We start from the raw sequence: 18,190 nt of genomic DNA on the forward strand, positions 1-18,190 counted from the left end.
CAACAGAGGGAACAGTGTACAGGGCTCACATTCTGACAACCCTCAGTGTTGTATTCCGCTGCTGCAAGTAATCTGAATGTTAGCGCGCAAATATTTTTTCAACCAAGCACTGTGTCAACAGAGCTAACATTTTTGACTGGGTTTATAGTTTTTAAAAGGTTTTTTCTTCAAAGGCAAACACATCTACATCAATTTAGTGGCACTGTTCAATTAAAAACAGATCGCCAGCAACCGCAGAAATGCCATCGCTGGCTGAGAGCTCTTGCCTGGAGTGATTTGATAATGAACTTATTGCTAGGTTTGAGGAAATTAAAATAAATTTGGCAAAATATATGTTTTGAAATATCTAATTGATCATGATTGAGTTTAAAAGGGAGGAGATGTACTTTTTACTTTTCAAAATATGAGCATTTCAATTGATTACACTCAAATGTCTCAGCAATTACTTTTATATTGCACAGGGGTAATCACAGTCAAGTCTAATTAGTGCAACACAAACCAAAGCAGTTTATAGTGGTGATTATATTGCCATAACATGTTACAAATGTTCCACTTTATATGCCTCTACATGTATAAATCACTCACTGTGTAACCAACATATCAGTAGATGTCATAACTGGAGGGAATATGCTTTTTTTTATATTCTGCAGCTTGAGTAGCTTCCCATAAAATCTTTCTTTCTGGATTTTTATGGGAACACGCTTTGGCGTTTGCGTTTTCAGGCCGGGGATGCTCATGCTCATTTCCTAACCGCACTTGTGTAGAAGTGTGTGAAATGGTGTCAGTCCTGGTCTGTATCCTTCCCTCTTTGGTCTCTGTGGAAAGCATGAGCTGGCGTCAATTCCTCCCGCTACCCCATAGCCTGCTAGTTCGCTACCTACCCACCCACCCGCCCGCCTGACATTAGAAATTCTGTTTATAGTGCTCTCTGGCTTCTCTAGCGCAGGGCCCATCAGGAGCATCTCAGTACCCTTTGAGGAAAGGATAACCAACATCTATCCTCTCCAGCCGCAGACTCCCCATGTTCAGTGACATCAATGAATCCCTTTGATGTGCCAAGACGAATATGTGTGCAAATGTGTTTTTATCAATTTATGTGTTTTTCTCATTTGCTATCTTTGGCCAGAGATACTGCGCAGTTTGGGTTTTCGATACCTTGCTTTTCCCTGTGAACATTTTGGACGAACTCGTGTTTGTTTGACGTGTGTTTCGCACGTTTATCCAAAGGTGAACGTCTCCAACTCACCTGAGTTCACACCAAAATCTCGACTTTTCTTTACAGCCTTGAAACAGTTTGAAGACGTGTTGTACACCATGTTGGTTCAACTGCCTAACAACAGAAAACTCATGTCATCAGGTCTGCACATGTTCTGTGTTGTCAGTCTCCTTTCGAAGGACAAGAGTCTTTGTGAAGTGGATGGTCACTGTAGGGTTGAGCTATTATGGGACTTAAGAGTCACAGGAGTTGAGGTTAAAGCAATGGAAATCCAAAGCCGGCTATCTGCAGTCATCCACAGCTGCTAATTATCAAAAAAAAAAGTTAAAAAAAAAAGGTTTCTGCCACAAATTGAAGCTCTGGGAGACGGAGGTGTGGGAGATGGAGACACGTATCATATGTCATGTGAATACCAGCTTAGTCATGTCTGTTCTGTGGTATTAACCTGGACGCCTTGTGCAAGTGTGGGGGGAGGGTGGACCTCTGGATTTATCAGGAGGTTTGGGTAGTCTGTCTTGCTCCCAGGTGACTACAGTCTTGAAATGAATCAAGTTAGAAGAAAATGAATCAGATATTTCTTTGTATTAATAGTCAAATTCTGTAAAACTCAAACATGACATGTCTGAAACTGCTTTTTGAAATTGTGTGTCATCATTTCTCTGGTAACTTTTGATCGGCATTTGTCATTGATTTTGACGTTCTATCGAAAGTAGAGTAATGTATAATGAAACTATTTCTTGGTTGTAGCCCTACTTGTATCTTACTGATAAGTAGGGGGGGGTGCTGACAGTAAACTGTGCTATTGGGATGCCCCATGTATGTGTATGTGGCCGCTGCACAGCCATAACCACTAGCTCACATAAAGAAATGTTTTCCCTCTATAATTGTGCCTTAAACGCTTCACTCCATGCTAATAAAACATGATTGTACAGCAGGAAGAAAAAGAAAAAGCTCTAAACAGGGTTTCATCAGTCTGGTATTCCAAGCAGCTGTTTTCAGTTTAAGCTCTGCAGGCAGCAGGAGAGGGAGAGAGAGAGAGCAGGCAAGAGGAGAGAGATTGTTGATGAGATGTGGTGGGAGCATAAACTGGGGCAGATACGGGTCCTGCTATTCCTTTGCCTGTTATCCCGAGGTGGGCCGGCTTCCAGACCTTGAGGCACTCACTTATCTGAGGGATTCTGTCTCCCACAGAGCACAGCTTCTCCACCGTCGACCACATCGCCTCACCATTCCCGTACAGTCACAGCCCAATCAGCAATCAGCAGGAGGCTATCAGATCATGCACATGTAGCATCAGTACTACTAAGATTTGTATCGGGCTTCGCTTCAGTTCACATACAGGGCATATAAATGCTTTCTCTCTGCGCGGGGACCGCTAAAGGCCATGTCGTACAGTATGTGCGTAGTATCAGCGAGGTTGTAGTGGTCATACTAAATTAAGAAGTGGATGGATATCCGTCCAGGATGAGGTTAGTTGACAGTGAGCAGAGCAGCTGTGCTTCATGTTGAGGTTATAAATCAGTTTGGCTGCTTCCCACTGAGTTTGTCCTGTAATGGTGGAGCAAGTTTGGACTGCTGGTGCAGCTCATGTCCCCTGACAGACGCATGTCACGTCAACACAGTGCACCTGCATACACGTGCGACCAGCCGCACAAAGACCGTAACCAGTTTATGGCTGACTGGGTTAGCCTTAGCTAATGTAGATTACTACTTTCCTTGTAATAGACCACGGTTCCTTTTAACTTTAAATACATTTTATGTTTCAGTATTGATCTTTCTTCCACTCAGTAATATAAAAAAAATGAAGAATGAAACCCAAACTTACAGCTGTAACTGATGAGACTGACGCGCCATCTGTAATCTGAATTTAGCTCCGGCTCTGAAAACACAAGTAATGTATGTAATGGATCGTATGTTTGACTCCATAAATCTTAAAGGGAGCCACAGGGAATTTTCCATGTTTAATACATTTATATGAACAGGACACATGTTACGATGTGGTTCCATAAGTTTGTCTAAAATACAGTGATGAGCCAACAGTTTAAAGACTGGGGTTGAAATAGAATTTACAAAGGTTTTTATAAGATGTAGATAACTGATTAGTCTCAGTAAAACCAGCAATAACTTTGACTTAAACTCAGCTATTAATTAACAATTTGTTTCTTATTGTTAGAGTCATGGTGGTTTGCATTGTGGCATTCAGAAAGTATATATTATCTACAAAAGGTGACACACATATCTTGTATAACATAACACACTGGTGTACTTGTTGAATAACTATAAAATTGCTGTGACACTAATTTTGTTAAGTGTTTATTATGTATTTTTAAGGTTAAGGTCAAGGGTTTTGGTCATGCCAAGATTTTAATCAAATGAATCAAATCAGTGAAATGTGAAAAAAAATAAATAGTGGGCATGAGTCCATTAAGTCACCATTTGTTAATAATCACACAAATAATAGACTTCTCTTTTCATACATATAAGCACATATTTCCCATGAGATCGGGCTTCTTGTCCCAATATTGATAATAACTTAACCTCTGGGTGCCCCTTGCTTCCCTCAGTTACCCTCATAAACCAATTGTACTTGTTAAGGAGTCACAATGTTCTGCGGAGCATCAAATTTGATTAAAGCCAAGCAAAGGCACAAGTCATCTAAAATGTGTAGCCTCCTTATCTCAAGCTAGACTTGTGGATCCTGTTAGAACAAACAGCAGAAACCACTGATGGGCTGATATTTTTACATTTGGACTCAGCCACAGGATATCACTCTTTCCTAACCTTATCTGCTCAATTTAAAATTATGAGGTAATGTTCTTGATTAGTTATGAGTAATGACTGTGGTTGAGGGCCTTGTGCTCCTCAGACATAAGACGCTAGCGGGATTCCCCTTGCGCCTGCCGCAGATGATCACCATGATTAGGTTTTCTTTGTTGGCAGATTTTATCATTTGATATACTCAAGTTGGGTTAGGGTTAGGGTTAGGGTTAGGGTTAGGGTTAGGGTTAGGGTTAGTTAGCCGCGCTCTTTCTGTAAATATATATTCGCATCAGGTGAATCTTGTCTTGGAGAATAATAATGATGGACGTAGGAGGGTTGGATGACAGCTCCACACCTCCACTGACATAATCCCTCATCCATTTACATGGCTAGATACCAAATCCCTACAAATGTGACTGACTTATTTGCTTCAAATTTAGAGTAGCTACATTAGAAAAAAAAGATCTAATCAGCCTTATATGACATGGAGTAGGCCAAGGAGCCCTTTTGTTTGATTTGTACATGGGTTGGAGGGGCTGGCTATTGGAAATCCCTGAAGCAGGCTTTAGGGGCAGGTCTGATTCTCGTGTGAAATGGGAAGGCTCTATAGCTCTCGGCTGACTTGACTGGGGCTGTATGGGTGTGTTGGCAGGGGGAGCACCGGTCATGAATAGGGTCTTTGACTACCTCAGACTTGCCCTGAAAGGCAGGACAAAGACCCTAGGGCAACGGCTTAGAGCCTCACAGCTGAGCTACAGAATGCTTGGCCCAGTCTTCCTCCCTCCTTGCCTGATTTAAATACTACAGTGGCTTTCAGCATTCTGGCGACGGAGGCTCGCATTCACCGCAGCACATTTACCATCAACTTTTCTCTCTGTTTTTGTTTACAGTACACCCCTGCCAGAGCTGTTTACGTAATCCATTGTATGGAGGTGCTGGTGAATATGCATCAGCGAGTCTCCTAAAACTGAAGATTAGCTTCACGTTGTTCATATTAAGCAGAATTTATTTCGATACACACTTAACTGCAGGCATGTGTGTACTCGGAGTCGTTAATTACGGAGCATTTTTGTTTATCTTCATGCAAGATGGAGACATTGGCAAGTAAACACGACAAAATTCAGTGCACACCTCTAATTGCGCGATTATGTTTGACAGATCTGTGTGACTCTTAGGTTTTGGAGATTTGCAGGGGCAGAATAAAAAGCCATAAATCTTTTCTGCAGAGTTAATGGGGTTATTTGAGTCCTGTCCAGACACTCTCTCCCCACAGAGTGTCTAGTTTCAGATGTCACTCAGAGCTTTGTTTGCCCCCCAGGGTGAAGGGTTAGAGGTCAAGGTTCAGGGCCAGTTGGCTGAGTGGCCACAAAAGCCCAGGCTTCCCTCAGCACATCCGATCCCTTCTTCCACACCAGCCTGCAGCCACAATGAAGGGATCAGTTTGCAACATTTGTCTCTTCTTATTATAATCTAAAATTAATTTTCACTTATGTCAAAGATGTAATTATGAGGGTGTAGTTCACAGTTTCACAATGAGGCCATAAAACAATGAGGATTCGAGACTTCAATTGTTTTTAAGTGGAAACTTATGTAATTATTCAGATATAGTTCTTGTTTTGGAAAAGTTTTTTTACTGTCCAGCTACCTTGTTGGACCACTGTTACCATAGTAAACATCTTTCAATCGGTATTATTTGCATTATTTGACAATTTATATTTCTATTCTCTCTTTCTCTGTTAACATCAACATTTAAGAACTGCACCTCTGCACCCAATCTAACACCCGGCTGTTAAAAAAAAAAAAAAAAAAGAAGTTCTTTGTTCAAAACACCTCCAAAACTTTGCGAGCCCACAGCCTCACCCTCGTCAGCCCCCACCCACAAACTCAACTTCTCCCTGCCCCACCACCACCCAAACATGTCCTCCAGCCAGGTTTATTATGCCGTTTCACGCAGACCAAAATTGCAGCTGCATGGAGAACAATCTGGAGCACATTAGCTCAGGCGCTGTGATTTATAAATTGTTTCTCAGGCCATAAATCCCTGCTGTAATTGTGCACAAGCACCCCTCTCTTTCTCCAGTCACTCCCCCTTCGCTCTCTCCGTCTCTCTCTCTCTCTCTCTTTCTCTCTCTCTCTCTATTTCGCAGTCTCGCTCTCTTGAGCAGCTTACAGTTCTTTGGTTAACACTAATTGTTTGCAGAAGTGTGCAGTTTGGATCGAGTATAAGTTTGTTGCATTGTGGCGCAGATTTTGGGCTCATAGACACAGCTCCTCATGAAAGATAAACTTTCCCTACTTTTATGCCGTTCGTGAACCTTTTCTCTAGTGTGTAGTGTGAGCCATACTCGAACGTCCAAAATGGGATGTGAGCATTTGTCTTCAGCTCCCTGTTACTGTGGTTCATGCTCTGCATTCCTGAATACTGTGTAATTGTAAGGGGCCTCTCCTAAACTCTGTCCCTGGGAATCTGATATTTACAGCAGCCCCTGATCGTAATCACCTTGCTGTTCTCATTAGATTGTATTGAAACTGAAAGATAGCAGCAGCTGTATATATTGTTTTAAATAGCATATCCAGCCTTGAGTTCTCAGTGGTCTGGTTAATGTCGTCGAGGCATTTTTGAGCAACTTAAAAAAACTGGAACAGCTTCTATGTTAGTTCCTTAAAACTTCTGAAACTGTGTGAATAATAATATTCTCATGAGGTTGACAGTTCCCTTGCTTATGTTTTCTACTCCATTGTTTTGCTTTCATCGGACCTGATGAAGCTTGAAGACGTGGGGGACCTCATGACCCAACCTCATTCTGCCTTGTGACTCCTCCAAAAGCTTTATTCAACCCTGGAAAACCTATACGTTCTTACTGGAAAATGTATTCCTCGCAAAGTTTCAGACATGTAAGAGGAGCCCTGGATGTGAACGGGAATTGAATTTATAGCCGAAGCGATCACTCAATCATGATTTAGCGCTCCGTATCACTATGCGCAGCATGATGAAAATGAAGCCTCTAGATTGCAGGGAATGACTTTTACAAATGTTTCAGGTATAAAAATGCTTTGGCTCCTGTCCAGACCTCCCTGCAGTCTGCTGACAATACGCATAACTAATCCTGGGGAATGTCATGGTAGTAAGTTGGACGCTGTGTCGTACATTGTAGAAGTTTGAATCCACTTTTGAAAATATTTTCGTACTCGGTTAGATAATAACAGAGCATTACATGTCAAATGAGTTTATTTCCAGTCCCAAGAATGTCTATTTTTTACTTGTTTGTCTAATTTGGAAACAGAGCTTTGATTTTGATTATTTTTACAAAAAACTGTAACATCTTTCTTCTCTTCTCGGTGCAGATGACACATTTTCTATCCTTAAATGTTTCTAAAAGCGTTCATAGTTGATGTGTGTTAAGATTCGAACAGTCGGTCTCTGTGTCCCTGCAGACACAGAGCGACAGGCCTGAGTGTCGGGGAGCATACCTGTGGTGTGCGGTTGAGTGTAGGACAGAGCTGAAGGGCGGAGAGGAGACGGAGAGTGGAGTGAGCGGGGTTAGCAGTGGGGTGATAGGGATGTCAGGTAGTAAAAAGTGAGATGAGGCAGGGCCCAGAAGTCTGGAGATTTGTGCTCGCACTCCAGAGAGCAAACACAGGAGGCATCTGCAGGCAGCTGTGTGTGTGCATGCGGGGGGAGGGGCTGCTGCTCAGGACAGGGGGGTGGGGGTGTGGAGCTGGGTGGTGTTGGGTGGTGGTGAAGAGAGGAGGGGAGGGAGGGAGAGGGGTGGGGTGGGGGGGGGGGGACTTGCAGAGTGAACACAATCAGCCCTCTGTTTTCATAAGACTTGTGGTATGTGCGAGCAGAAACAAATGTGTTTAATTTAGGCCCTTTTTTTTTTTTTTTTTTTTTTTCCTCTCTTGCCTTCTCCACTACACCCACTTATGCCCACCTCAGTTTTTCGAAACTGACTTTTTCCCTTCAAGATGCTTCATTGCCTCTCCTGCCTCTGTCAGCTGCTCTTAGGAAGTTTAAAAAAAAAAAAAAAAAAAGAGAGAGCCAAGAAAAACTCAGAGAAAAAGAGACAATCACCCACTGTGCCCTGTCAGAAAAAAAAACACACTTTTAGCAGACATACTCAAATGTACTCTTTTGGGGGGGGTTGGAGGTAAATATTTATCTGCAATTTCTGGAAAAAGAAGAAAAAAAAAAGATTATTTTTATGTTTTCACTGAGAGTTTGGAGTGATTAGTGTGCTGTGGTATTTGCCCTGTTTAGTGTGAGGGTGCACGCTGGACTTATTATTGCCTCCTAAATGCCTTGGCAGGAAACGCTGTATTATATTGGTAACCCATGCTGTCTCCAGTCAATTTGTGTTTGGTCATAAATGAAAAATTCAGGTCTCACTTGTGTGTCATTGGCGTAGTCTTGGATGCACACCTACAGACGCGCACACATTTGTTGGATTTCTAAGTCGAGCTTTACTGTAAACATCCAGCCAACCACGGGTAACCACCTCGTGTTCTGGAGTTAATTATACCGACGTTTACGGCTGTGAATTTCAATGAAACGAGGCTACTCCCCAAACAATAAAAAAATTGTGTTCCTGTGCAACTGGACAAACAATGCCACAGGACATGGAAAAGGATGACATCCTTGACATCGGAGGTGTAGCCTGTCTTGACATTAGATCACATCGACATTAAGCAGAGCAGTGGGTCACAATTGAAAGCAGATCTCCCAGGTACGGGAAACCACATAACTTACTTCACATAATTGACTTGAATAGCTTCGCACCCTCCGCTCTGTCTTTATGAGATGGCCTTGCTCTTACCAGATGCATAATTATTTTCTTGTGTGTCTAATTATACAGTGAGTTTTATATGGCCTGTTGCAGAATTACTCACTTATTCCTTAACTTTAACCTCAGTAAAAGAACTTTTCTTTAACTATGTCTGATTAGAATTACCTGAAAGTCAACCAGACAGAATAAGAACAATGACGGCTTCATTTAAAGACTCACATGAGCTCCATGATATCACGCTCTAAAGCCGTGGATCCAGGAAGCAATAACTCAGGATCATGTCACGCAAAAGGAAGAAGAAAAAAGAAACACTGAAACAAATAATTGCTTGAGTTGCAAAAATGCAAACTTCTGCTGAAGTCGTAACTCACAGGGATAGAATGCTAAAGAAGCTTTTTGGGTGGGGGTTTATCTTGGCCTTGTATTCTGTTAATGCTGTTTTATTACTGAAACAGCAGTAAATTCACTCCCAGGACTTTTCAAATAAACCCAGTTTGCTGGCCAGTTTGGCCTTGTACAGAATATGCATGAGGCTGTCACATGACACCACCGCTCATTGAGATTTTTTAAAGTTGAATCTCGGGAAAACTGTTATATTTAGGATGAAATGTGGACTATTACACTTTACATGCAGCACACTATATTTGTCTGATTTTGGAATAATAAATGACCAAGATATACATTAGTTTCTACTGTGTGTCTTCTAAACTCTATCTTTGTAAGGTACATATAGACATGGATGGAGCTGCGGGCAGAGTGTGTAACCATCTTGAAGAAGCTGTGTTGTTAGGACCTCCCTCACGCTGCCTCCCCTCTTCACTCTCCTCACTCCCTCTTTGCACTAATAGTTCTTTTGTGTACAAGAGCATGTTAAGAGGCCAATGAGCCTGGCCTTAATAGGCCACGTTACCATAGAAACCACAGCACTCTGGATGTCTGACCTTTGACCCAGTTTTTTACTGGCTGTGAATAAGAGTGCAGGACGACCAACCAGGTCACAATAGAGGCCCGGCAAACTGAGGGAGTGCCCCTGTCATAGTCACTTAACTTCATTCCTCTATGGGCTAATGGACACTTCAAATGTGGTCGCCATTAGCAGTATGCTATCTCCACTGCAGGTCCACGGGCTTCTCAACGGGCTTCTCGGGGTTAACATAATGTAAACTGTGAGTGTGGGCTGTATGTGAAAGTTGAGTGATGCGCTGAAAGACAAAAGTACAAAAGTAGTTCTGATAGTTATGAGCGCTCGTGTTTACAGAGTCTATTTTAAAAAACCTACTGCATCTAAATAAATGCAGGGAGACAAAAGTTACTGCGCTAATAAGCACAAAAATGATACAGGGTGTCTACATCTCCTGCATTGTCACCAAAATATGTTTGTTGTTCCCTTCTTTTTATACCTTCTTTGTAGATAGCTTTAATTAATAACTTCCTCCCTCACTAATCTACTTACTCCACAGTGAAAAGGATAATAGGGCATGGTTGCCTTTCAGAAAAATTGCAGTGGCCCAATAGTGCACTGCAAGTCTGACCAGCTGAGCCGCTTGTTGTTTCCCCATCAATTACACACTAATTAGCACAATGACTGCCGAGGTTTGCTTAAGAATTGTCAGTGTAATTGCCTCTAATGTTGGTAAACAATGAATCTTAATGCAAACTCTTAGACAAGGCGGGGGCTACTTATCACATTGTCTTTGTCCTGAGAGCTTTTGATTGTGTTTCATGCATAGATCAGGTTGAGGTGTCAATGGCCCCGCATATTAGTGATAGGTGATATCTGCAGAGCAAACCAGGGAGGGACAGTTGTATAGGGGCCCGACGGGGCTATTGTCTGGAGTTGCTGTTCATATGGGCAGGGGGACGGTAATTAACACCTCAGCCAAACAGCAAGCTGTGTGGCCCATTTGTTTTCTGTTGGGGGTAAAAGAAAACAATGGGGAGGGGCTCTGCACACAGTTGGTGATTGACATTATCTGCTGGAGCGATCCCTGGAGGCATTCCTGCTGCTCTGCTATTCACCACAAGTTAGGCAAAACCATTTCACAAGCATTTTAGTATGAGCTGCCACTTTATACATATTCACTCTTTTATTTGTTGTTTAACTTTTTCTAGTTGTTTGCCCCTGACTGATTGATTCAGTGCATTTTGGCATATTGCAATAACAAGTAATCTGTTTTAGATGGTCGTAGTTATTAAGAGTATCCGTCTTTTCCTATAGTTGAGAAATGTTGGTATTCAAATTATGTTCCTATACAATTACAAATATTATTGTATAATAATAGTATATTATAAAACAGATATTTCTGGTCCTTGATGATGATTGGCTGAGCCTCGTTCGAGGCTGTTGTAAAATACTCTACAAACACACATCTGGGACAGCATTACAAATGACTGTGCCAATGAATCACCTATACAAATTGTTTCAAAATGTCAGATTTTCTTGTGAATATTTATTTAGTGGGTGAGCTAAGTGTGGATGAGTGATGAAAAGGGATAGACATGATAGAGGAGGAATCAAAACACACCTGTACCAGAGAAGAGGAGCATTAACATAATTTAACACTACTTCAACAATTGCACTATTAATGGCGATATCCAGATAAATGTTAATAATCACCCCGATCTTTAAGCATGCTTGACTAGCCTGATTAGCATGCTTTCCACTGCGTCTGTGTGTTGCTTGGCAACCGCTCTGCTAAATGTTGCTGAAGAAGTACATTGCTGGGCGGAAGAATGATTATTTGTTATCAATAAATGATCGCATTTTTTGTTGCAGTGTGTTTATTTTATGAAACCTTGCCAGGTATATGTAGTAACAGCTAAGGGGCGTTGTTAGGGACGACGCGGAGCGGCCTCTTGTGGCTTATTGCTTTATTTGACTTTACTTTTTGTGTGACTGACAGTCGTTATGACTTGTCAGTGCTGTGTGAATTTTGAAGTAGGCAGATAGTTGCTAGCGAAGTTTGGAATTTTTTATGTCCCTTTGGCAGAGAGTCTGACTTAGTTTTGACAGCAAATGTCCAGACATCTGTCTCTCCTCCGTGCTCTGATGTTGGCCTGCAGTATGGCACCACACACTTCAGAGATGACAAAGACTCCTGGCTGTGTTTTCCTCTGCTCTGTGAGAGCAATGTAACAATTAGAACCCAGCTCTGGCAGACCACATGCCCCAGAGCATATGTTGTATTCTCTCTGTTCGAAAAACCAAAGGGCTCCAGTGTAGCTTTTTGGAAAATTTCAGTGGCATCGCTGCCACCTTTGTCGCATCTGGGTCCTGTAAAAGTAGCACATTCTACTGATGTCTATTCTGAGTGTTGGAGGCAGCAGGGAAGGCTGGAAGACAATTAGAGAACGATGAAAATGGATCAGCTAAACTTCACTTTAGTTACACATTTCTTTCAGTACTCTGTCCGAGTCTATTTACCAGAGCTTCCAGCTCCCATGCTGAAACAGACACTGCTATGGGCCCCGACCATATGTCTGTTCAAATTGTATTCATTTCTAATAAAATAAGGGCATATATGAATCACTGCTAAATGTCTTGCACTTTATTTCAAATGTAATTGCTGATTAGTCTTTTACAAACATTTAATATCACTTAAGTCATGTCACAACTATTTGGATTAAATGCTGGCTCTTCTTCAACTGCCCTAACTTTTTTTTCTTACACTTCCCTTGTGGGTTTTTTCTTTCTTTCACTGTAACACTGAGAAAGTTTTTGCTGAGCAGCATGGCCCACAATCCTTTGCCTTTTGTTTCCTGAAACAACTCATATACCCAAACACCCTCCCTCCCCCCCTTCCATGTGTTAGTAAGTGGTGTGCTGCTGTAGTCCAGACTGTTAGAGGCCTAGCAGCTAATGTGACAGTGTGCGGCTGGCGTTACCTGGCTGGATGTTGCGGGTAGTGTGTGAACAGTTGCTCCATAGGGCACACTGGCAATTAAAAGAAAAGTAGGTGCTCAGAAAAAAGTGCCTGGAGGCATGTTCCTCAGTCCTGGCAGAAGCTGTCAAATAAGGGATGGATTGGGTGGGAGAGCTGGGGTGGGCACGGCTCAGGCTAGACCAAACGCTCACAATAGCGCTTGTTTCATTTGTGGAAGGGCTCATGATTGACATAGATTAGACAGAGAAAACTGCATTGTTTTGGATTTTCTCTCCAGAGAGTAGCATTCATTAGGCACCATGCACACAGCAGAGTAAAGTTTCAATAGGGAGCTAGCAGCCTCTAAAAGCAACTGCCTCCTGACAGTTGTATGGACTTGGGCCCATTAGTTGGAACCTACGATTCAGCCTTGAGCAGTATAGTGAAAATGAAGAGGGCTGATGTCAACTCCAAGAATTTCCCCCCTTTTCGAAGGGAAAAAGGGTCCCCTTCCCCCTGCCTCGGTGCTCTGTTGGACCCCAGCTGTCAGGAAACAATACCCTCTGCCTGCTCCGACAAACTCATTCCTGAAAATGTTTTTTTTTTTTTTTTTCCCTCCTCTCCCTTTTCCCCCTCCTGCTATAATGTCTTTTCCATTTTTAACCCGCAGCCATCCAAGCTTCCTTCCTCCTTACAAATCCTGAGTGAGGAATGAAGTTTTAAAAATCAAAACCTGAATACATGGCTCCTCCAGTTTGCTTGTTTGTCATCATTTATCCTGCACCAACTTCTGAAAAGTAGACAAAAGCTTTCCATTTATATATATATTTTTTTTCTGGTTTTGTCACTAATTTAAAAAAAAAAAGTGTCAGATCTTTTCCATTCATCAGATGTTTTCTATGGGTGGACGTCAAACTGTTTGTGCACGGGAATCCATGAGCACAATGCTATGTAAATAAAAACGATTGTATAGGTTGCACAATGATAACAGTGGATAGTGAACACGTTGAGATAGTGTAACCGCCTCTTAGAGATGGAATTTACAACCTCTAATACACCTCTGTGCCCAAAAGACAACTGAAATAATGACCTATGACACCTTTATGTTTCTCCAGTACATCGGCCTGGATGCACAAAACATAACTTAAAATATAAAAACCTTTTAATTAATTTGAAATTGTACCAGGGAGAAAATCCACATGCATGACAAGCTGCTGTATCCGGTATTTAAACTGATTCATAAACCAGATGGTTGAGCCGTGCTTTTGGAGCTCTGGCTTCATGCTATCTCTGTTGCTGGAGGACACACACACACACACACATAAAAAAAAAAACGCTCAGCTTGTTGTATGGAGTAGTAAATCACAAAAAAAAAAACCCTCTCTCCTGGAGAACACAGCTCTTTCTCCATGGCACGGCGACAAGGGACGGGCAGCAGCAATAAGACTTTGTTACAAGTGACAAAAAAAGAGCAAACACTTGCGCAACCTCTGTACGATAACTTTGATACACGTGTGAAAAATAGCGATACTGAAAGGAGGAGGTACTAGTTGGATTCAGGTCAAAAGGCCAAACCAATTGAGACGGATAGACAGGAGTTTGCGCCGACTCCGCAGCCCAACCTTTCACTGCACTGTAGATGGGGCTTCCTTCCAGCTGTCTCTTCCCACCCGCTCAGCGATGGGCGCCCACAGCTGGCCTCTTGTTTTTCCCTGACAAACGGCAATTTCACAGTCCCCCACCAGTCCGTTGTGTTCACATCGCTCCCTCTCTCCCGTGCCAGAACTCACTGTCTGACTCCAGCAGCAATGTGGGTCTCGTACAGGTGTCTGCTGGAGATCTCTCTCTGGCCTTGACAGCATTCAAACCACTTTTTATACGCTCTAGGAAAAAGATGCGCTCCCTACAATTTAGTAACAGTACATACAACATTTTGAATGTATTTTTTTTTTATTACTGTGTATGTTTTTCCTGCAGCATCTCTTTGTTCTATTGTTTCATTCTGCTCCTTTCACTCTCGCCCACAGTACCTGCAGATGAAATGGCCTCTTTTGGACGTCCCCGGATCTGCAGGACTCAAAGACTCACGTTCTCCAACCCCAGGACATTTAGTAAGTAGAAACTAACACTGCAACTGTCCTGTAAACACCTTAATCGATCAATATTTCAGGCCACTGTGGTGTGTGTATACTGTAGTTGTTGATTCAGTGTATGTGTCAGAAAGATTGCGGAGTGTGTTTGACAAAAGAGCAGCGTAGGGTAGTGAAGGAGGAAGAAAATATAGTAGAATAGTAATGATATAGTAGAATATAACACTGATCTATGGTGCTTTGAAAATGTGGACACTGGGATTTTCCCTCCCTTATTTTATGGCACTAATAAGTTGTTTCCTCCAGGCCACATCTTACAGGACATTAATCAAATTATCAAACCAATCATGTAAGCTTATTGGAGGAATCTGTTTACCACGAACCACATAAGTGCTTTAATCAAACTATCACCATAATGTGGTTATTCACAATAATGAAGTTATAGTGTAAATTTTCTGGTTCCCATCCATCTCTGCACAACTACTCCCCCCCCCCCCTCCCCAACCCCTACCCCTACAGCACCCACAGTGTCTTTATCACAGTAACTCCTCCATAAAACTCTCAAGCGTGAACTTGAAACTTTCCCACCCAGGTGCGAACTAGTCACCACGGTGTCTCATTCTGGTAAGACAATGCGGGATCTCGGCGAACCTGTTTGGTAGATGAAGCGTCGATCATCTATCTAACATCTAACATCTCACCTGTTTGATTGCATCAGGGCGTTTTCTCGATAGGGAAGTGGTGTTAGGCAGTGCATGGAGCTGAGAACGGCTGTTACTACACGTTCGTAAAAGAAGCGTTGTGACTCAGCCCCCTTGACCTTACATATCCCGGCTAGACATGCTTGCTGAGTTTGTGGTTGATTCGCTCCATCCCATAATCGCGGTGATGCACATGACAAAGTCCTCATTGAGCTCAGTCAATGGGAAACTGTTATGAAGGGGACGGAGTTTGCTCATGGGAATCCAGGACTGACTTAAGTCTCAATGGAAACCAATTACAGATATTTTATTGGAATAAATGCTGACCTGTCAGTGACCCTGCTGATTTCTCCCTGACACAGCAGCTACTGTGTGGGCTCCTGAACTGATTTTAATTTATGTACTTAATATGTAACAGTATGAAATGTACGACTCCTTATTACAGTGACACAGAATTAACAAAAAAAAAAAGAGATGGCAACAATAATAGCAGTTGATTTATAAGGAAATGAAAGCACATTGCAGAAGGTTGACTTGTTTCTGTTCTGTCCTTCAGTAGCTGCTGCTACTTTTCATGTGGCTCCGTGTTGGTGCTTTTTTGTTTTTTTTTGTTTGGCCTTCATCTCTTTGAACATCATTAAACCAGAAAAGTCATTACAGAAGGAAACATTGTAGAGAATGTGAGGGATCAAACAGTATTCTGGCAGAAATGTTACTCACATTGTTTGAATAATAAGTAGCCTTAACTTCTGTGCAATTAAATATGCACTTTCCCCAAGTTTGGAACATGTGTTCTTCTGTTGCATGCACTTAATTGCTTTTTATTATCTGGATATAGGAACTTGTTGATACTTATGCAGGTTCCACATTGTTGATAGCATAGATTTGAAATTGAAATGGCCTTTTTAAGGGAGACAACACCTGGAGTTTATTATTATTATCATTTTCTGCAGTTGAATGGCACAGCTCTGATGAATGGAGAGTCTTAAGGTTGAACACACAAGTTGTGCAGCTCAAATGAAATACTTGAATTGGCAGAAAAAGAATATGAGATAAGACTATTGTCTGAGAACACACTTTCATTTTAAAGCAGTGTGAAAGGTGGGGAAGTTCATTGAAAGTGTAACAGCTTTCATTATGTGAACTAAAAGAGGAAGTTGCTATGCTTGATCTGGTGACCTGTGTCCAGAGGGTCATTTGATGTGTGGTGGGAAGCTCTAATATTGAGTAAGGCGTACCCTGGGCACAGAGGATAGAAAGTGAAACACCCCGCTGTGCCCCCCACTCTGGGCCAGGAGCCCACATGCCCCTCTGGTGTGCTGCTGCTGACAGGGAGCCAGGCTGATTATGTGCTCATTACTCCAGCCGAGGAGAGAGGGAGTGGGAGGGGAGCAGCAGGCTGGCTCCCCAGGCCTGCAGGCTCCCCAGGCCCCAACACTGCACTAATGAGAGCAGGGGGAGCGGATGGGCACACACGGGGGGCCAGGGATTACTGCCCAGGGCTAAGAGGAGCCAGAGTGAGACCCGAGGAGAGGCAGTGAGGAGACACCAGCAGGGACTCCTGAAGCAGACCTGTGCTCCTGCAAGCATTTGTTAAAATCTGACATCGTTGTTTTGTTTTTCACGATGGACTGGCATGGTTTGGAATATCTGTTGAGACCTGCATGTAGGCATATATCTTATATATTATGTGCATGTCAGCTATGCATAATTTTAGCTCACTGATACAGCTTTTGAGGTCTTTTAGTCGAGAGGCCTGCTCAGTCAAGTGTAGGTTAATAAATCATCCTCTGGCTACACCATAGCAAGCAGCTACATGGAGACAGTGTTGATGTTTTGATATTTTTCTGAACAATATTATCATGCATTCCAACAGATGCGTGTAGATATCAGTGCAATTACTGTTGGTGAACTGCTATTGCTTTGGCACTTCTGCTAATTGTGGCCATGTGGAACAAGGGAAGAGGATGTAAAATAGAAATCAGAGCATTCAGTGGATAGTATGAAAGTCCAGGGAAAGGCCGTCCTGTCACTGTGCAGATTGGGTCCATAAGGCCTGTATGCTAATCAGAGCCTGCTCTGGCCTGGGATCGTCAATTATTCAACAGACAGGTTTGTTTAGCATTCAGTGGGTATTGCTTTTGGTTGTAATGGTGGTGGTGGTGGTGGTGGGAGGACTGGGAAGAGGGGAACAAGCTTTTCTAAGCACCCCACCATGCATACACACATACACACACACACACACACACGCACACACACATACGTCCAGCACCCCCAAAGCCCCCATATCAGCTCCTGTGTTCCTTCATGAATAATACATCAAAGGGGCTGCAGGGCCAGGTGATGCAGTATGGGGAACTTGTCATCCCATCAGTAGTGGCCGAGCCGGACTGGAGAGCAGAGGCGAGGAGAGAAGAAGAGAGGAGAGGAAGTGGAGTTGGCGCTGCTGTCTGAATTATGTGCATCTCATCTTCAACAACGTACCGATTCACTGTCATTAACACTGCGCTGATAATGATGTCAAGGATGCATACTTCCCTCACTGAGGTCATTCAGTCACTTGGATTAATTTGTCCATAAGGCCTCTTCTCTTTGTCATTACTGACTACATTGACTAGTACTGTCAATGTGAGGTGGAACTGACCAGAGCGTTTTCCCCCCTCAGTTTACTTATCAGATCACGGCTCACTCATTCCTCAAATGTGGGCTGATCTTCACTTGACAGGGACACAAGAATCTTTGTTTGAATATTGTATTAGCGTCCAGAGTAATC

General features: G+C 42.7%; 1 protein-coding gene across 2 annotated transcripts in view; it reads left to right on the forward strand.

The window, feature by feature from the left end:
- The window catches only part of tcf7l1b (transcription factor 7 like 1b), a 32,624-nt gene that overhangs the window by 5,158 nt on the left and 9,276 nt on the right, over positions 1–18,190 (forward strand). For both annotated transcript variants that reach the window (XM_042422282.1, XM_042422283.1), the window contains exon 4: positions 14,654–14,737. In XM_042422282.1, the coding sequence (XP_042278216.1) occupies positions 14,654–14,737 (84 nt within the window). The remainder of the gene's footprint in view (positions 1–14,653; positions 14,738–18,190) is intronic.

This window comes from Thunnus maccoyii, chromosome 9 (genome assembly GCF_910596095.1).
Source record: "Thunnus maccoyii chromosome 9, fThuMac1.1, whole genome shotgun sequence".
NCBI classification, from domain to species: Eukaryota; Metazoa; Chordata; class Actinopteri; order Scombriformes; family Scombridae; genus Thunnus; species Thunnus maccoyii.